Raw genomic sequence first — 15,908 nt, 5'->3', positions numbered from 1 at the left:
ATATATTTTATGAAAATATTTTATAAAGCAAAAAGAATGAAATCAAAGTGTATCATATATTGAACGCCAGTTCGTTCTTTGTATGATATTTATCAAGATCGCTCTGCTTATCTATCTATCTATCTATCATCTATCTATCTATCTATCTATCTATCTATCTATATCTATCTATCTATCTATCTATCTATCTATATCTATCTGCTGCTGCTGCTTGCGTGAGTGTTGGGAAGACCGCTCCCTCTCCTGCCAACTCCATCCGGCCGAGGGGGCGGGGCCTGCACTCACTGCCACAGCATAAGAGGCCTGAGAGAGGCTTCCAGGACACGACTGCTGCTGCTGCTGCTGCTTGCGTGAGTGTTGGGAGGACCGCTCCCTCTCCTGCCAACTCCATCCGGCCTAGGGGGCGGGGCCTGCACTACCACTACAGTTTAGAAGCCTGAGCAGCTACCGGCAGCAATGGACAAAATGGTTTTAAATGTTTTAATCGCTTTTAATTTGCAGCATTTTAAATGGTGGTTGTTGTTTTTTAGAATATTATATTATTTCATTATTTTATTTTTGCTTGGGGTGGGATAAGCACTGAGTCAGCAGTATTGTTCCTTGCTTTGTTTTGTTTTGTTTTGTTCTGTTTTGTTTTATTATTATTATTATTCTGTTAAATTATTATATAGTTTGTATTTTGCCTTTTAAGGGGAGGGGTCATGGCTGCCTGGGAGTGGGCCTCAGCCAATAGATTGGGTGGGGCAGGTTCCACAGGGGGGGATGTATTGGGACACCCGATCTCAGTGATCACGGGCAGGAGGAGGAGTTATGCTAAGACCAGACCATGTCATTACCGAGGAGGCAGGTTTAGTCGTTGTTTGAGGACTATCCCTGCCTCCAGGTCTGGTCCTGACCGGAAGGATACAGTAATCAGCAAGGGAAACCCACATGACCTGAAAGTGTTGCTGTGCAATGCCAGGTCAATGATGAATAAAACCACTGCCATCCACGACCTGATTGTGGATGGAGGATTTGACCTGGCATGTGTGACAGAGACCTGGTTGGATGAAGCAGATGGGCCTGTCCTTGCCGCTGCTTGCCCACCAGGTTTCTCTTACGCACAGCAACCCAGGTCATGTGGGCGGGGAGGGGGGGTTGCAGTGATTTTTAGGAAGTCATTAGTCTGCACCAGGCGTCCTATTGGGAAGACCCAGTTTTCTGAGTGCATGTTCTGGAAGTTGGGCAATAGGGGCAGTACAGGATTCCTACTGGTGTACCGACCTCCCCGCTGCACCAAGGATTCCCTGCCCGAGCTGCTTCAGGTCGTGGCGGATATGCTCCTGGAGACACCTAGCTTGGTTGTCCTGGGGGATTTTAACATCCATGCCGACACGACCTTACAAGGAGCCGCTCGGGACTTCGTGGAAAGCATGGCCTCCATGGGGCTGTCCCTGAATAAGTCTGGCCCAACTCATAGCCACGGACATGCCTTAGACTTGGTGTTTACCTCTACGGATGTTGGTGATCTGACATTAACTAAAAGCGAAACAAAAGAAGTGCCATGGTCAGATCACTTCCTGGTGCAACTGGACTTCTCCGCAACCCTTCCCCTCCGCAGGGAGGTGGGACCGATTCGGATGGTCCGCCCCCGCCACTTAATGGATCCAATCGGCTTCCAGAGAGTGGTAGGGGATGCTTTATCCCAAGTTGATGGCCTTTCAGCTGATTCCCTGGTGGCCCGCTGGAATGCGGAGTTAACCAGGGCAATTGACTGTCTGGCTCCGAAGCGCCCTCTCCGATTGCATGGAGCCCGGACAGCCCCGTGGTTTTCCCCGGAGCTGAGGGTGATGAAACAATCGTTGAGACGGCTAGAGCGCCGGTGGCGGAAAACTCATTCTGAATCAGACCGGACACGGGTTAGAGCTCAACGTCGAGCCTACCAAGTGGCAATGGCGACGGCGAAGAGGGCCTTCTTCGCCGCCTCCATTGCATCTGCAGAAAACAGCAGCAGGAGACTTTTTCAGGTGGCTCGCAGTTTATCGGAACCACCTGTACCACCGGGGCCTGGTAGGGACCCCAAGATCTCCTGCAATGCTTTTGCAAAGTTTTTTGCAGATAAAATCGCTCAGATTCAGAAGGAGGTAGACTCCACCGTGGGAGCAGGGCCAGGGCGGGAGAGTGCTAGAGTTCTGTCTGGTCCTGTTATATGGGATCAATTCCAATCTGTTACCTCCGAGGATGTGGACAGGCTGCTTGGACGAGTGAAACCGACCACCTGTCTCCTTGATCCTTGCCCATCCTGGCTGATAAAAGCGAGCCGGGAAGCACTGGGCGATGGGCTCTGCGGGGTGGTGAATGCTTCCCTCTGTGAGGGAGCCTTCCCAGACCCGCTGAAAGAGGCGGTCATTAAACCGCTTCTTAAAAAAACATCTTTAGACCCGGCCAATTTGGCCAACTATCGCCCAGTCTCAAATCTGCCATTCTTGGGCAAGGTGATTGAGCGGGTGGTTGCTGAACAACTCCAAGCACGCCTGGAGGAAACGGACCATTTGGATCCCTTCCAATCGGGATTCAGGCCTCACCATGGGACTGAAACTGCCTTGGTCGCGCTGGTTGATGATCTCTGGCGGGCTAGGGACAAAGGTGAGAGCTGTTTCCTAGTTCTGCTGGATCTCTCAGCGGCCTTTGACACCATCGACCATAACATCCTTCTGGACCGTCTAGAGGGGCTGGGAGCTGGGGGCACTGTCATACAGTGGTTCCGCTCCTTCCTCCTGGGCCGTGTCCAGAAAGTGGTGGTGGGTGGTGAGTGTTCAGACCCCTGGGCTCTCACTTGTGGGGTGCCTCAGGGTTCTGTCCTCTCCCCCATGCTTTTTAATATCTATATGAAGCCGCTGGGAGAGATCATCAGGGGGTTTGGACTGGGTGTTCATCAGTATGCAGATGACACCCAGCTCTACCTCTCCTTTAAATCAGAACCAGTGAAGGCGGTGAAGGTCCTGTGTGAGTGCCTGGAGGCGGTTGGAGGTTGGATGGCGGCTAACAGATTGAGGTTGAATCCTGACAAGACAGAAGTACTGTTTTTGGGGGACAGGAGGCGGGCAGGTGTGGAGGATTCCCTGGTCCTGAATGGGGTAACTGTGCCCCTGAAGGACCAGGTGCGCAGCCTGGGAGTCATTTTGGACTCACAGCTGTCCATGGAGGCACAGGTTAACTCTGTGTCCAGGGCAGCTGTCTACCAGCTCCACCTGGTACGCAGGCTAAGACCCTACCTCCCCGCGGACTGTCTCGCCAGAGTGGTGCATGCTCTAGTTATCTCACGCTTGGACTACTGCAACGCGCTCTACGTGGGGCTACCTTTGAAGGTGACCCGGAAACTGCAATTAATCCAGAATGCGGCAGCTAGACTGGTGACTGGGAGTGGCCGCCGGGACCACATAACACCGGTTCTGAGAGATCTGCACTGGCTCCCAGTACGTTTCCGAGCACGATTCAAAGTGTTGGTGCTGACCTTTAAAGCCCTAAACGGCCTCGGTCCTGAATACCTGAAGGAGCGTCTCCACCCCCATCGTTCAGCCCGGACACTGAGATCCAGTGCCGAGGGCCTTCTGGCGGTTCCGTCATTGCGAGAAGTGAGGCTACAGGGAACCAGACAGAGGGCCTTCTCGGTAGTGGCGCCCGCCCTGTGGAACGCCCTCCCATCAGATGTCAAAGAGATAAAGAATTACCTGACATTCAGAAAACATCTTAAGGCAGCCCTGTTCAGGGAAGTTTTTAATATGTAATGCTGTACTGTTTTTAACACTGATTGGGAGCCGCCCAGAGTGGCTGGGGAAACTCAGCCAGATGGGTGGGGTATAAATAATAAATTATTATTATTATTATTATTATTATTATTATTATTATTATTATTATTATTATATCTATCTATCTATCTATCTATCTATCTATCTATCCATCCATCATCTGTCTATCATCTATCTATCTATCTATCTATCTATCTATCTATCTATCTATCATCTATCTATCTATCTATCTATCTATCTATCTATCTATCTATCATCATCTATCTATCATCTATCTATCATCTATCATTTTATACCCTGCATTTCCTTCACAGGAAAACCTAAGGTGTGTTTCAGCAGTATACATGCCTGAATGACCAGTGCTTTTTTCTGGGTGTACGCAGGGGTATGCATACCCCTAAACATTTTGTTAATCTAACTCTAGCACAGTGAATCATCAGTTCTGTTGCTACCCCTGACTCATTTCCTGTCATGGTGTTTCCTGAGTCTCAGGTGGAAGCGGGTGTTTAATGTGTGAAGTAGGAGTTGGAATCTAGCACGGTGATTGGTCAGTTTCTTTGTTCTTTGCATGCATGTTCTTTGTACTTTTGTCCATGTACTGTATTTATTTCCCCCGATTTGAACTAGAAAATGGTGATTCTCTTGAGTCAAAATGAGAGTACCCCTAAACATTTTAAAGAAAGAAAGCACTGTGTATGACGATGCCATTAAAAAGAAAAAAGAAAAACAAAACCCTCTCCCCTATGAACCAACCCTGACCCTGCGTTTGTCATCTGAGGCCCTTCTCTGTGTCTCCCATCCCAGAGACTTTCGGAGGGTGGCAACAAGAGAAAAGGCCTTTTCTGTGCTGGCTTCCCAGTTGTGAATGCTCTCCCCACAGAGGCTCATCTGGTGCCATCATTACATGTCTTTAGGCACAAGATAAAATTGTTCCTCTTTAACCGGCCTAAATAATCTGTGGCCTGTGAAAGTGTGGGGGAGAGGACTGTTATTATGATGACTTTTTTATTATTAGGCTGTCTCTGCCAGTATGCTTTTATAAGTTTTTATCATTGATGTTCTGTAATGTGTTTTTAATGTTGTACATCACCTTGGGATCTTTTGATAAAGTATAGTATATAAATTGGAATAATAATAATAATAATAATAATAATAATAATAATAATAATAATAATGTCAGGCGGTCCCTAAAGGTATCGTGGATTATGCCATTTTGATCTGTGTTAGCAACCGAATTACTACTGAACTATTTCGAATGGGGAGAAAAAATCAAATTCTATTACTACAATTAAGAACAGTGAAATATTTTGCTCATGTAAAATGTGTTTTCGTGCACTTTTAATATGTACCCCCTCCTTATCTAATGAAGGATTGTAAGAATTTTTTTGATTATTATTTTTTTTGCTGGCAACACAGAAGCATAATGTATAGTTTTCAAAAATTATTCCCCCAAAACATTTCAACTAAAGACATCTTTATTGCATACTACCTTTTGGGTTCTCAAGAAGGGCAGCCACAGATTCTGAACTAGCTCATGCCGATACCGCTTGGCAAATGGCCCAGCGTACGAAATGAATGCCGCTGTTAGAAGCACATCTCCACACAGTGTCTTCTCTTGCTCATGATACTGAGCTACGGACTGAGCCCACCTCACATTCTCTGACTGAAATAAAAGGGCCATAGGTTAATTTCTGGCAGCTTAAGGCAACTACAAAGTTGTCTATAACTATAAGGAAGGAACCTTGGGTTTAGGTCCTTGGATATTTTCATCATGAGGCAAACAGGCTGGTTAAAAGCTCAGTGGAATGGAGCAGGGAGTCTCCATCTGTTTTAAAAAGGAGACAGGAGGGCTTCCCAAGGGAGGCCCTTATTAAGATGGAGGCTTAACACAGATGACAATCTAGCATGGTGGTCCCTTGAGCTGGGCTTCATGGATTTATCTTAAACTGAGGAATTTAGCTTTCCTCAAGATGTCCAGGACCTGGGCCACTTAGGGCTTTAAAGGTCAGTGCCGCAACTTTAAACTGGGCATGGAAACAAAGTTGAACTTAACAAAGTGGGCTTCAAAAAGAGAGAAAAAAAAGACATAATATGCTGGTGCTGCCTTAAATCTGTCAACAGTTGGGCAGCTGCATTCACAACCAGTTGAAGCTTCCAGAGCATCTTTAGGGACTGTACTGTTGTACAGTCAAACCTCTTCTTACGTCCCCTTTCACTTGCGTCTATTTCACCCAACGTCCGTGGCAAACCCAGAAGTAACCGGCGGGTTTGCCACCGGTTGCTCAGGAGTGGCGATCGCTGTTTGCGCATGCACAGAAGCGGCGATCGCCATCCGCACATGCGCAGAAGTGGCGATTGCCACCCGTGCCCAACGCCGCCTCTCCCAGCTACCTGTTTCGACCTCTGGACGGAGCTCTGGAATGGATTATGGTCGCAGGTAGAGGTTCCACTGACATAGACTTCGCCCAGACATTAATGGTAGTAAACACAGAGCAAATCATATTGTACTGTAGAGTCTAAGATAATTGAGCTTACACCTTCCATCAGACCTTACCACCAGCCATGCTGGCTGCTCGGGGATGACAGCAGTTGGAGTCCAACAACATCTGGAGATTTTCCTCACAGGTTCCTCACTCCTGGTTTAAGCTAAGCCATGTTTGATTGTGTGTTGCTATGTGTAAAGATCTCGGGTAAATAGCATTGTACAGGGCGCAAAAGCACTGAAATGCCAGCTTTGTTTGTTTATCATTGACCTGGGGAGGGGGAAGCCAGCTAAACATAAACGAAACATGCAGTATGTCACCTTTGGCTTGGACAACTGCATCAGCATCTGATGAATTCTAGGTATGTAGGTATTCCCAGTCCAGCAAAGATATGTATATGAAAGCAAGCTTCTGTGCACAGATCAATCACTTCATGGATCAGAAACTGAGAGTGAAAATCAGGTGAACGTGCTAATGTTGCATCCAAATGCATATGTTGCATTGCTTTCTGTGGGATGCTCATTGGAGGGCACAGTTTACCTTTTACACTATGGTGCAACCAGATACACACAGATAGATAGTATTTTAAAGCATGTCTAGGCCTAGGTGGGACAGAGGAGTTTTAGGGTGGGATTCAAAAAAAGTTTTACTCACAGTGAATTGAAATTGATGGACCTAACTCTGGCTATGTACATATTACCAGCTTAAAACACAGCTAGGTACTTCTTTTTCTCAATCTGGCTCAAAGCTGTGGGGATGCATCAAAATGCAGTGTTTTATAGGAAACTACAGGACAGAAATGGATTTGTGGCTCATGTTGCATGTATGCTGCTTCCCCAATCAGTGGGGGCAGCACACTGGGTGCAGAGTAAATGGGAGTGTGCGCACAGCCTTAGTTGTGTTCATTCATTTAGACTGGTCTACTCTGAGTAAAACTCGAGTCTGAATAGCCAGGTATCATATTCCTTAAATAACTAGGACATATTCTATTGGGTATTTTGCTGCAATCCTAAGAAATATTCAGGTGTGATCTCAGACCATCTCAGACTTGGAACATCTTTTTTAAAAAAAGTCTGTTAGCACTGCCCAAGTGTTGCCATTCCTACCTTTTTTCTAAACGTTCATCGACATGTTAGTTAGTAGGTAATCTTGCAGTTAATATATACGGCAGCGAGGCAAATTGTAAGAAAACGTAAAGGTCAAAAACATGTTTCCTTTATGGGGAAAAATGAATGATAATGACATAATTTTTTTCCAGCTCATCAGGTTCTTTGCTAAGTGCCTCTGTTATTGTCAGATCACTAGTGTATAACAAAGGCATGCTTTCTGTAGGCTGCTTCATTAGGCTGCCCTGTAGGACCTCACCTCGAGACCTTTCACTAATCTGTTGGCCAGCTCAATAGTCTTATTAGTTCTATTCACTTCTTCCTGGCAGCGGATTTTCTCAGCTGTCGCCCTCTCAAAGGCAGTGGTGAAGGCAGCCAGGTTTGTGTCTAGTTCCTTTAAATAATAATAATAAAAAAAAACCAGTAAGAAACAAGACTAGACATTGTATGGACAAGCAACAAAAAAAAATGTCACCACACGGTCATTTTTTTTTCCCTACTGTGGAAAATAGGAACACAGGGAGCAGTCTCACACTGAGTCCTACCATTAAGACCATCTTACTGAGGATTGCGTGGCAGAAACTCTCCAAAGTTTCAGACAGGGGACACCTCCAGCTCTACCTCCAGACACCTGGGGCATTTTGCAAGCCAAACAGGTGGCTTGCTGCTGAGCTAAGGAGCTGCTATGTTACACAGCCAGGAAAAATACAATTGCTCTTAGAAACATTCAGATGTTAGGTGCACACAACCAGAAAACATTGCAAAAATGCTTCAGTAGGGGTAGCGTTGCTTTCTTTGCCAATATGCCAGCAACCTTTCATGGACAAAGCTTAGTGCAATCCAATTTGCGCTTGTTTTCAAAGCAGGTCTATTCCCCTGCCCCCGTTTACCTTGTTTGAATTGGGTGAAACAGTTGTCTAAGCTGGAAAAAAAGTCACATATCTTGCCAATGGCTCATCAGCAAATCAGTGCTCGCATGTGGCAAACTGCTTCAATGACTGGCTCCCTACCCAATAATTCCAACTGAACTGGTAGAAAAATGACCAACCTATTGTGAAATCAAAGTCCAGCAATGCTTTGCGCAGACTATCCTTTACGGTGACATGCTGTCAACAATTGTATTAAGCACAATAAGGCGCTTCAGGTTAGAATTCAGCAACCATTCTCCACTTCAAATTCTGTAGTTAAAACAAAGGGAGCTCAAAGAGAGGTTTTGCTCACTAGGACAAGCACATTGGGCTCCTCCTCCTTGTCCACTTCTTTGTGGAACATTGGCAAACTCCTGACAAACATTCACAGGTATTTAGTAATACAGGAAAAGCAAACAAACCAAGAGACTGCTTTGAGCATCCTTTGGGAGCAAGCAATATTGCACTGAAGTTTTTTTTATAGATGGTAGAGCATTCCACTATTTTCACAAGTAGTTTGTTTCTTCTTTGATTCACCCATCCAGATAGGAAAACAAAGTAGCAACATACTTAGCAATCTTTTTTTATATATAAACCTTGAAATCGAGCAGAAGTATGTAACTGAAAGAATTTGACGAAATCAGTGTCTGTCACCAGTCCTTAGTAGAGATAAGAATAATTAGGAGTGGTGCTTCTATTTCTAGCAATGATATATTCCAGAACAGGTAATCTGGGTATAATTTTATACTTTCCACTCTGTAACTTTGGCCTCACGCAACTCCAAAGTGTAAAAAAAAAAGAGGAAAGAGGAAAAGTTGTAGAAAACCCTACCAGCTATTAATGACTGGATGGCAGACTATGAGTTCATCTAAGTAATATATATATAAATATATGACCTATGGAATCCTGCCAGGATCTATAGATGCCTCAGGTGGATTGATGAGAAAGAGCTGTTTAGGGACCAGGAATTTGCCTGGGGGCAGCATTAACTTACCTAAGCTATTTTCTAAAGATTTCATAGTATGAAATATGGACAAAGAAAATGTATGCAACTCTCGAAGGCTGCTTATCCTCTTCTTCCTTAAGGTTTCTTTGAAATACCTGCTCTACCTGACATCTCCACAAAATGGGTTAAGTTGGGCAGGGTGCACACTTGAGATGGAGGAGAGAACATGCTTTGTGGTTGAAGTCAGAAAGCTGCACATGGCAGAGACTCTGTTTACTCCAAAAGAAGCCAGGGTTACAATCGGGGCGGAGGAAGGGGGTGCAGGGTCCGACCCGGGTGTCACCACTGAGGGTGACAAAATGCCAGGTGGCACTCACCACGAGGCCTGCAGCATGCCCGAGCCACGCATCTCTCCTGGGAGTGACGTTGTGGCGTTTGCCCTCCTAGGTGGGTCATAAGGAAAGGGTTAAATGAGTGTGAAGTGATTGGCCAGTGGGAACCCAAGGGGAGGAGTTAGAGTTAGAGTTGGAGTTGTTGGGAAGTCAGTTGGGAGTTGGAGAAAGAAGAGGGAGGATACATCTGTGGGTTGGTCTAGTTTTGATGTGAGAGAGTGAGAGGAACTTTTAGGAGGAGTCAGATAGACATTTTGGATAATCAGTTAGAAGTTATTAGGAAGGTATAGGCCAGTAAAGGGGATGTGGGTGGCGCTGTGGGTTAAACCACAGAGCCTAGGACTTGCCGATCAGAAGGTTGGCGGTTCGAATCCCCGCAACGGGGTGAGCTCCCGTTCCTCGGTCCCTGCTCCTGCCAACCTAGCAGTTCAAAAGCACGTCAAACTGCAAGTAGATAAATAGGTACCGCTCCGGCGGGAAGCTAAATGGCATTTCCGTGTGCTACTCTGGTTTACCAGAAGCAGCTTAGTCATGCTGGCAACATGACCCGGAAGCTGTACGCCGACTCCCTCGGCCAATAAATTGAGATGAGCGCCGCAACCCCAGAGTCGGCCATGACTGGACCTAATGGTCAGGGGTCCCTTTACCTTTACCTTAGGCCAGTAAAGAAACTAAGATTAAGAAACTGACATGGAAAATTATCTGAAACCATAAACTTGTTAATGCTTATAAAATAAACTTGTTTATTTGATTTAATGTTAACAACTGTCTGGACTCTGTGTGTACCCGAGAGAAATGGGTTGGTGGCAACGGGGAAGAAACCACAGTGGTGGCACAGGGATCAATAGACCATCAACCATCCGGGGACCCTGTGTGATCGCCACAGACGTGGTGGCTTGGGCGCTCACAGGCTCCGCGCTGCCCCAAACAGCCTGCCCACCGCCTCCCCCTCAGCTATAGGACGGCTGATTGGGAGGAGGCAGGCAAACTCCTTGGAGGCCCCACGGAGTGGCCTGCCCTGGCTGGCCCTGCCCCGTGGGTAGCTGGCTCTGCCCCCATGGGCAGCTGGCCCTGCCCCTGGATGCAGGGCACGTGCGCCGCCCCAGGCGCCTGATGAGCTTGCTCCACCGCTGGTTACAATACTATAAGGAGTGCATGTGTGTCAATGTCACACAGTACCCTTTCCCTCCTTTCTGAAAATGTGCATACTGCTCCACTGACCCTTGTGTGACTCTTTTACTGACTCATTCTGACAAATCCCTTTAATTCCTGGTAAACCCAAAGTCAAAGTTTCCAGCCAACCCTGTTAAAAAGGTAAAGGGACCCCTGACCATTAGGTCCTGTTGTGACCTACTCTGGGGTTGCGGCGCTCATCTTGCTTTACTGGCCGAGGAAGCCAGCGTACAGCTTCCGGGTCATGTGGCCAGCATGACTAAGCCGCTTCTGGCAAACCAGAGCAGCGCACGGAATCGCCGTTTACCTTCCCACTGGAGTGGTACCTATTTATCTACTTGCACTTTGACGTGCTTTCAAACTGCTAGGTTGGTAGGAGCAGGGACCGAGCAACGGGAGCTCACCCCGTTGCGGGGATTCGAATCACTGACCTTCTGATAGGCAAGTCCACAGCGCCACCAACCTTGTTATGATTCCCAAATTACACCTGCTACATCCATTCCTCTGCTGAGGGACTTGGTGTCATTTGTTCTCCCGGCTCACCCAGTTTGGAATATTCTACAGGAAGTGAGACCACTAGAACAATCTATTGTTTTTCTACCTGGCGAAACCAAATTAGATTTACATAATTTTACATATGCAAATGAATCAAATGTTTGTGTATTGAGAACTACATCGCTTATTTGAACTACCTACATTTTTGACACTACCTAAGTATTGTAGTAACAAAGGGCTGCAAGCCTCTACTCTGCTTACCTGGGAGCAAGCCCTATTGAACTCAATAGGACTTACTTCCGAGTAGATGTGTAAAGGAGTGCACTGTTAGCTTACTGCACCATTCCCCCCCCCTCCCTTTTCTGGAATTACCAATAAGACATGCCCCTACCCTTACAGTTTGTGCATATCAATGTGATTAATTTTTTTTAAGTGCCAAAATCTCTCTCTCTCTCTTTTAAAGCAGTGCCCTTTTCAAAACAAGGGGAAATTCAGTGTAGTTTCAGTGCCACAGTGATCAAACAGTGTCACATCACTATGGCAATTGGTGCCCAGGCCAGGAATACAGATCAGCTTTAATTGTGCAACGCCTTATTGCTGGTGCATGTCAATCAGAACCTATGAATTGAGAAAAATTTGCTCTGTTCATTCTGTTAAATGATGTATCCAATTAAACCTGTTAGAATTCATGATCTTCAGTCAAGGTTAAATGAAAGTAGTTACTCCTGTCAGCTAGGTGATTAAATGCTGCCTACATCAGGCACATTTATGTGCAAAATTAAAATTTTGGTATAAAGCATGAATCTTTATGCATGCCAGTTAATTATCTTGCAGTTCCTTCCACTTATTAAATGCCCATTGCATTTCTTCTTAATCATTAGCTTCCTTTCAAAACTTGTTTCACACTCTACATTATACCAAATTTCAATGTTTAAATGAAATGCTGTATAAATGAAAACTTCCTCTTTTCAAGGATTTGGCTGTTGCTATGTTACTGGAAGATAACCGTTATTAACAGTTTCCCTCCCCACCCCCCAGTCATTATGCAAAAGATCTGTTTGTGTTGTGCTACAGGGTTCTGAGCCACTGTGATAGGAATCCCTTGTGTTCTTGCTGCCTGCTGGACATTTCTGCTTTCTTTAAACCTACCTGGGACTTCTCCTGTTCACTAGCAAAGCACTGAGGTAGTGGCACGCAACGCTACAACATAACAATCAGCCTAGCAATAATAAGGGAAAACGTTCCAGACCAACCCCTCCCTGAAAACACAACAGCCGAAAGCCTTAAAATATACCGGCACGGTTTTAATTTGCCAGAGGAGAGAAAGGGGGAATGCTCTGTTGTCGTTGCTGCTTTTAAACGCCACAGTCCCTTATGTGCAATGAGGTGGTCTTGAGGATCAGAGATGGCTAACTTGTGAGGTGCTGCTGAACTCCAGCTCCCATCAGCCTCAAGCAGCATGGCCAATGGTCAAGTATGAGGGGAGTTGTAGTCCACCCATTGGGAGGGTACAGCTTTCTCATCTCTGATTTGTAGCGGCACTCCATTTCACGTAAAGGACAGCGTGTGTCGTTTGACAGCTGGGGGAGGCTTGTTCTCTGCAGACTCCTATCTTACTCTGTCCATCAAGATTTGCAACCTTCTCTTCCACAGAGATCTTTGGGGTTTGTTTCTCAATGAATCTAGTGTTCAGAAATGGGTTAAGGCATGGGTAGGCAAACTAAGGCCCGGGGGCTGGATCTGGCCCAATCGGCTTCTAAATACGGCCCATGGACAGTCCGAGAATCAGCGTGTTTTTACATGAGTAGAATGTACCGTATTTTTTGCTCCATAAGTCGCACCTGACCATAAGACGCACCTAGTTTTAGAGGGGGAATGCAAGAAAAAAAATATTATTTAAAGGGAGTGCTGAGCAGAGCCTGTATGCATCCCAGACTCTGCTCAGTGCTCCCTTTCACGAGCCGCGTGGAGCATGTGTGCGGTGCTTGTAGGCTTTTCCCGAGGAGGGAGAAGGGCATGAATTCATTCATTCCCCCCTCCCCCCAAATATAGTCTGCCCCCCCACAAGGTCTGAGGGACAGTAGACTAGCCCCCCTGTTGAAAAAGTTTGCTGACCCCTGGGTTAAGGTTACTGAGCTTCCAAACAGGTGTAGCACATAATAATATCAAATTATACTGAGGATAGCATGCAAAAATAAATAATTGTCAGCATTTGTAATGCCAGAAAGCAAGCTGATTGCCTCAGATGATGTTTGTTTGTTTGGGTTATGGTCCAATAATGATTTACTGAGAAATCCCAGTGGTGTGCAGTACAGTGGTGCCTCGCAAGACGAAAATAATTCGTTCCGCGAGTCTTTCGTCTTGCGATGTTTTTCGTCTTGCGAAGCATGGTCCGTCGCAACTGCGCCTCTTCAAGAGGCTTTAGGAAAAAAGCGAACAAACTCACAAGACGTTTTTGTCTTGCGAAGCAAGCCCATAGGTAAATTCGTCTTGCGAAGCGACGCAAAAACCGAAAAACCCTTTCGTCTTGCGCGTTTTTCGTTTTGCGAGGCATTCGTCTTGCGGGGCACCACTGTATTATGTCATTTCAGGAACCATGAGAATTCCCTCTAAGTTGCTCCTTAGGTAATCAGATTCAGCCATTAAACTAGGGGCACTTCCGGGTTCCCTGTATGTTAAACATTCATCTGGATTTGTTTGTGGCAAGGCTAGATGATATTGCACTGAGCAGTGTTATCCCACAGTAGGGATGGGAGATAAGTTCAATTTGAATCCTATTTAAAGGCAAATTTGCCAAATTAACATTATTCAGAACCATGTGTGAACTGAAACATAGTTATTCCTTTGAAATTTGCACTTCTCCAAATTTAGCCAAGTAATGTGTGCAGCAATCACATAATGAATCCAAAAGTTTACTACAAACTGTATGAAGAATATTTCCTTCGCTTCATCCTGAACTTACAGCCAATCGGTCTTATGACTCTGTGTTGTATTGTGTTGACTGAGGGATAATTGTTTCACCCTATTTGTTTTCTTGGCACTATGTGTATCATAATTTTATAAAACTTGTGATACATTTTCCTTCGCTGTCTTCCCCCAAACCAAAAGACCTTAATCCCTTCAGCTTTTCCTTGCGGAAAAGAAACTTCGTAACACATGATAATTTTGATTGCCCTTTTCTGTACCTCCTCTGGCTTTTTATTATCATTTTTTGAGAGCTACTGTGCAGCGTATTCTAAATATGACTCCAACAAAGACTGATATAGCAACATCATCTTCAATGCCTTTCTTAGTAACTCCTAACGCTGGACACAAAAACAATGTTAAGTCCCACTGATTCCTACGAGAGAATTAAGGACTTGAGTAGGATGCTTAGAAAACAAGTAGACAGCAGCTTCTCCACTGCTGGTGTGTGTTCTCTCTGTAGTGTACCTTATAATTGCCTAATAGTAACAACAGGATTATTGTTTCTTTTCATCTTCAGTATTCGGCCCGGCCAAATTACACAGCGAAGAAATAAAAGGAGTTGCAAGGATAGGACCCAGAAAGGGGTATGACAATACAACCGTGTTGAAACCAATTAGTTCTGGACCTGGCCTGAGTCTGAATGGGGGAAGAGACCCCCGCTCCCAAAACCTTGTGTGCTTTCCTTAGCTATTTGGAAGGAAGACAAGGCATATATTAATTAATAAGGCTAAACTACTGCAAAACTGAGAAAGTTTGTTCTACTATTTTGCTTGCAACAGGATCATTCCTTACATATTCACACACTTCTGAATAGAAGATAGATAGACAGATAGATAGAAGATAGACAGACAGATAGATAGATAGATAGATATAGATGATAGATAGATAGATAGATAGATAGATAGATAGATAGATAGATAGATAGATAGATGGATAGATAGATGATAGAACATAGACAGATAGACAAATAGACAGACAGATAGATAGATAGTTGTGCGTCGAGCCCCCAAACCCCAACCCATGAAAATAAAGATACCAATGAGACAGAATTTAGTTTAAAGGTTAATGGGCAAATTTAGGTCACAGCTTTATTGAATACACAAGTGTGACTGGTATTGGCTTAGGCATTGGTATCTAATGACTATAACTGGCTCTTGCCCACCCAGCAGGGAGCCTGCAAAGGGTAAACTACCAGCAGAGGGAGCTCCAACAACTACTGACTGGTGCTCACCCCTTGGGTTCCCGGGGGTCCTGGCATGGCCCTAGCCCCTCCCTGGGTTTCGGACAAGATCCAGAGCACCGGATTCCTTTAACGGAATACCCTATCAAATAAAGGGGCAGGTGATGGCTGCACCTCCCCTCCCCACATTACCCTAAACCAGTGCCTAACCGCAAAACCTTATAAAGTTGTGACAATTGCTGAGAGGTAGGCAAAAACCAAGTAGCCACTGCCCATTTGCCACATTGGACAAAATTCCTATCTGGCCCCTGTCCCAAAACAGGCTACCAACCGAAGTCCAAAGCAAGTCCAGACAACATCCTAACAACAGGGAGGGCAGGTGGGTGTTTGGCAGCATGAAGCATGAGGGGTTCCCCACGTCGTGCTGCCGCTTAAAAACAAAGCCCCAAATCACACCACCAAGCCGATTG

The 15,908-nt window shown here is 45.5% G+C and overlaps 1 protein-coding gene across 1 annotated transcript in view; it reads right to left on the bottom strand.

Moving 5' to 3' along the window:
• Positions 1-15,908, bottom strand: part of LOC309363323 (dynein axonemal heavy chain 11-like) — a 216,175-nt gene that overhangs the window by 52,459 nt on the left and 147,808 nt on the right. The window contains exons 53-54 of the mRNA XM_081899478.1: positions 7,637-7,771; positions 5,278-5,451 (exon numbers count right to left, since the gene is read on the bottom strand). Coding sequence (XP_081755604.1) covers positions 5,278-5,451; positions 7,637-7,771 — 309 coding nt within the window. The remainder of the gene's footprint in view (positions 1-5,277; positions 5,452-7,636; positions 7,772-15,908) is intronic.

This window comes from Podarcis melisellensis (genome assembly GCF_964234715.1).
Source record: "Podarcis melisellensis genome assembly, chromosome: 1".
Lineage (NCBI taxonomy): Eukaryota > Metazoa > Chordata > Lepidosauria > Squamata > Lacertidae > Podarcis > Podarcis melisellensis.
Note: the sequence above shows the minus strand (reverse complement) of the source record. Positions and strands in the feature narration are given on the sequence as shown.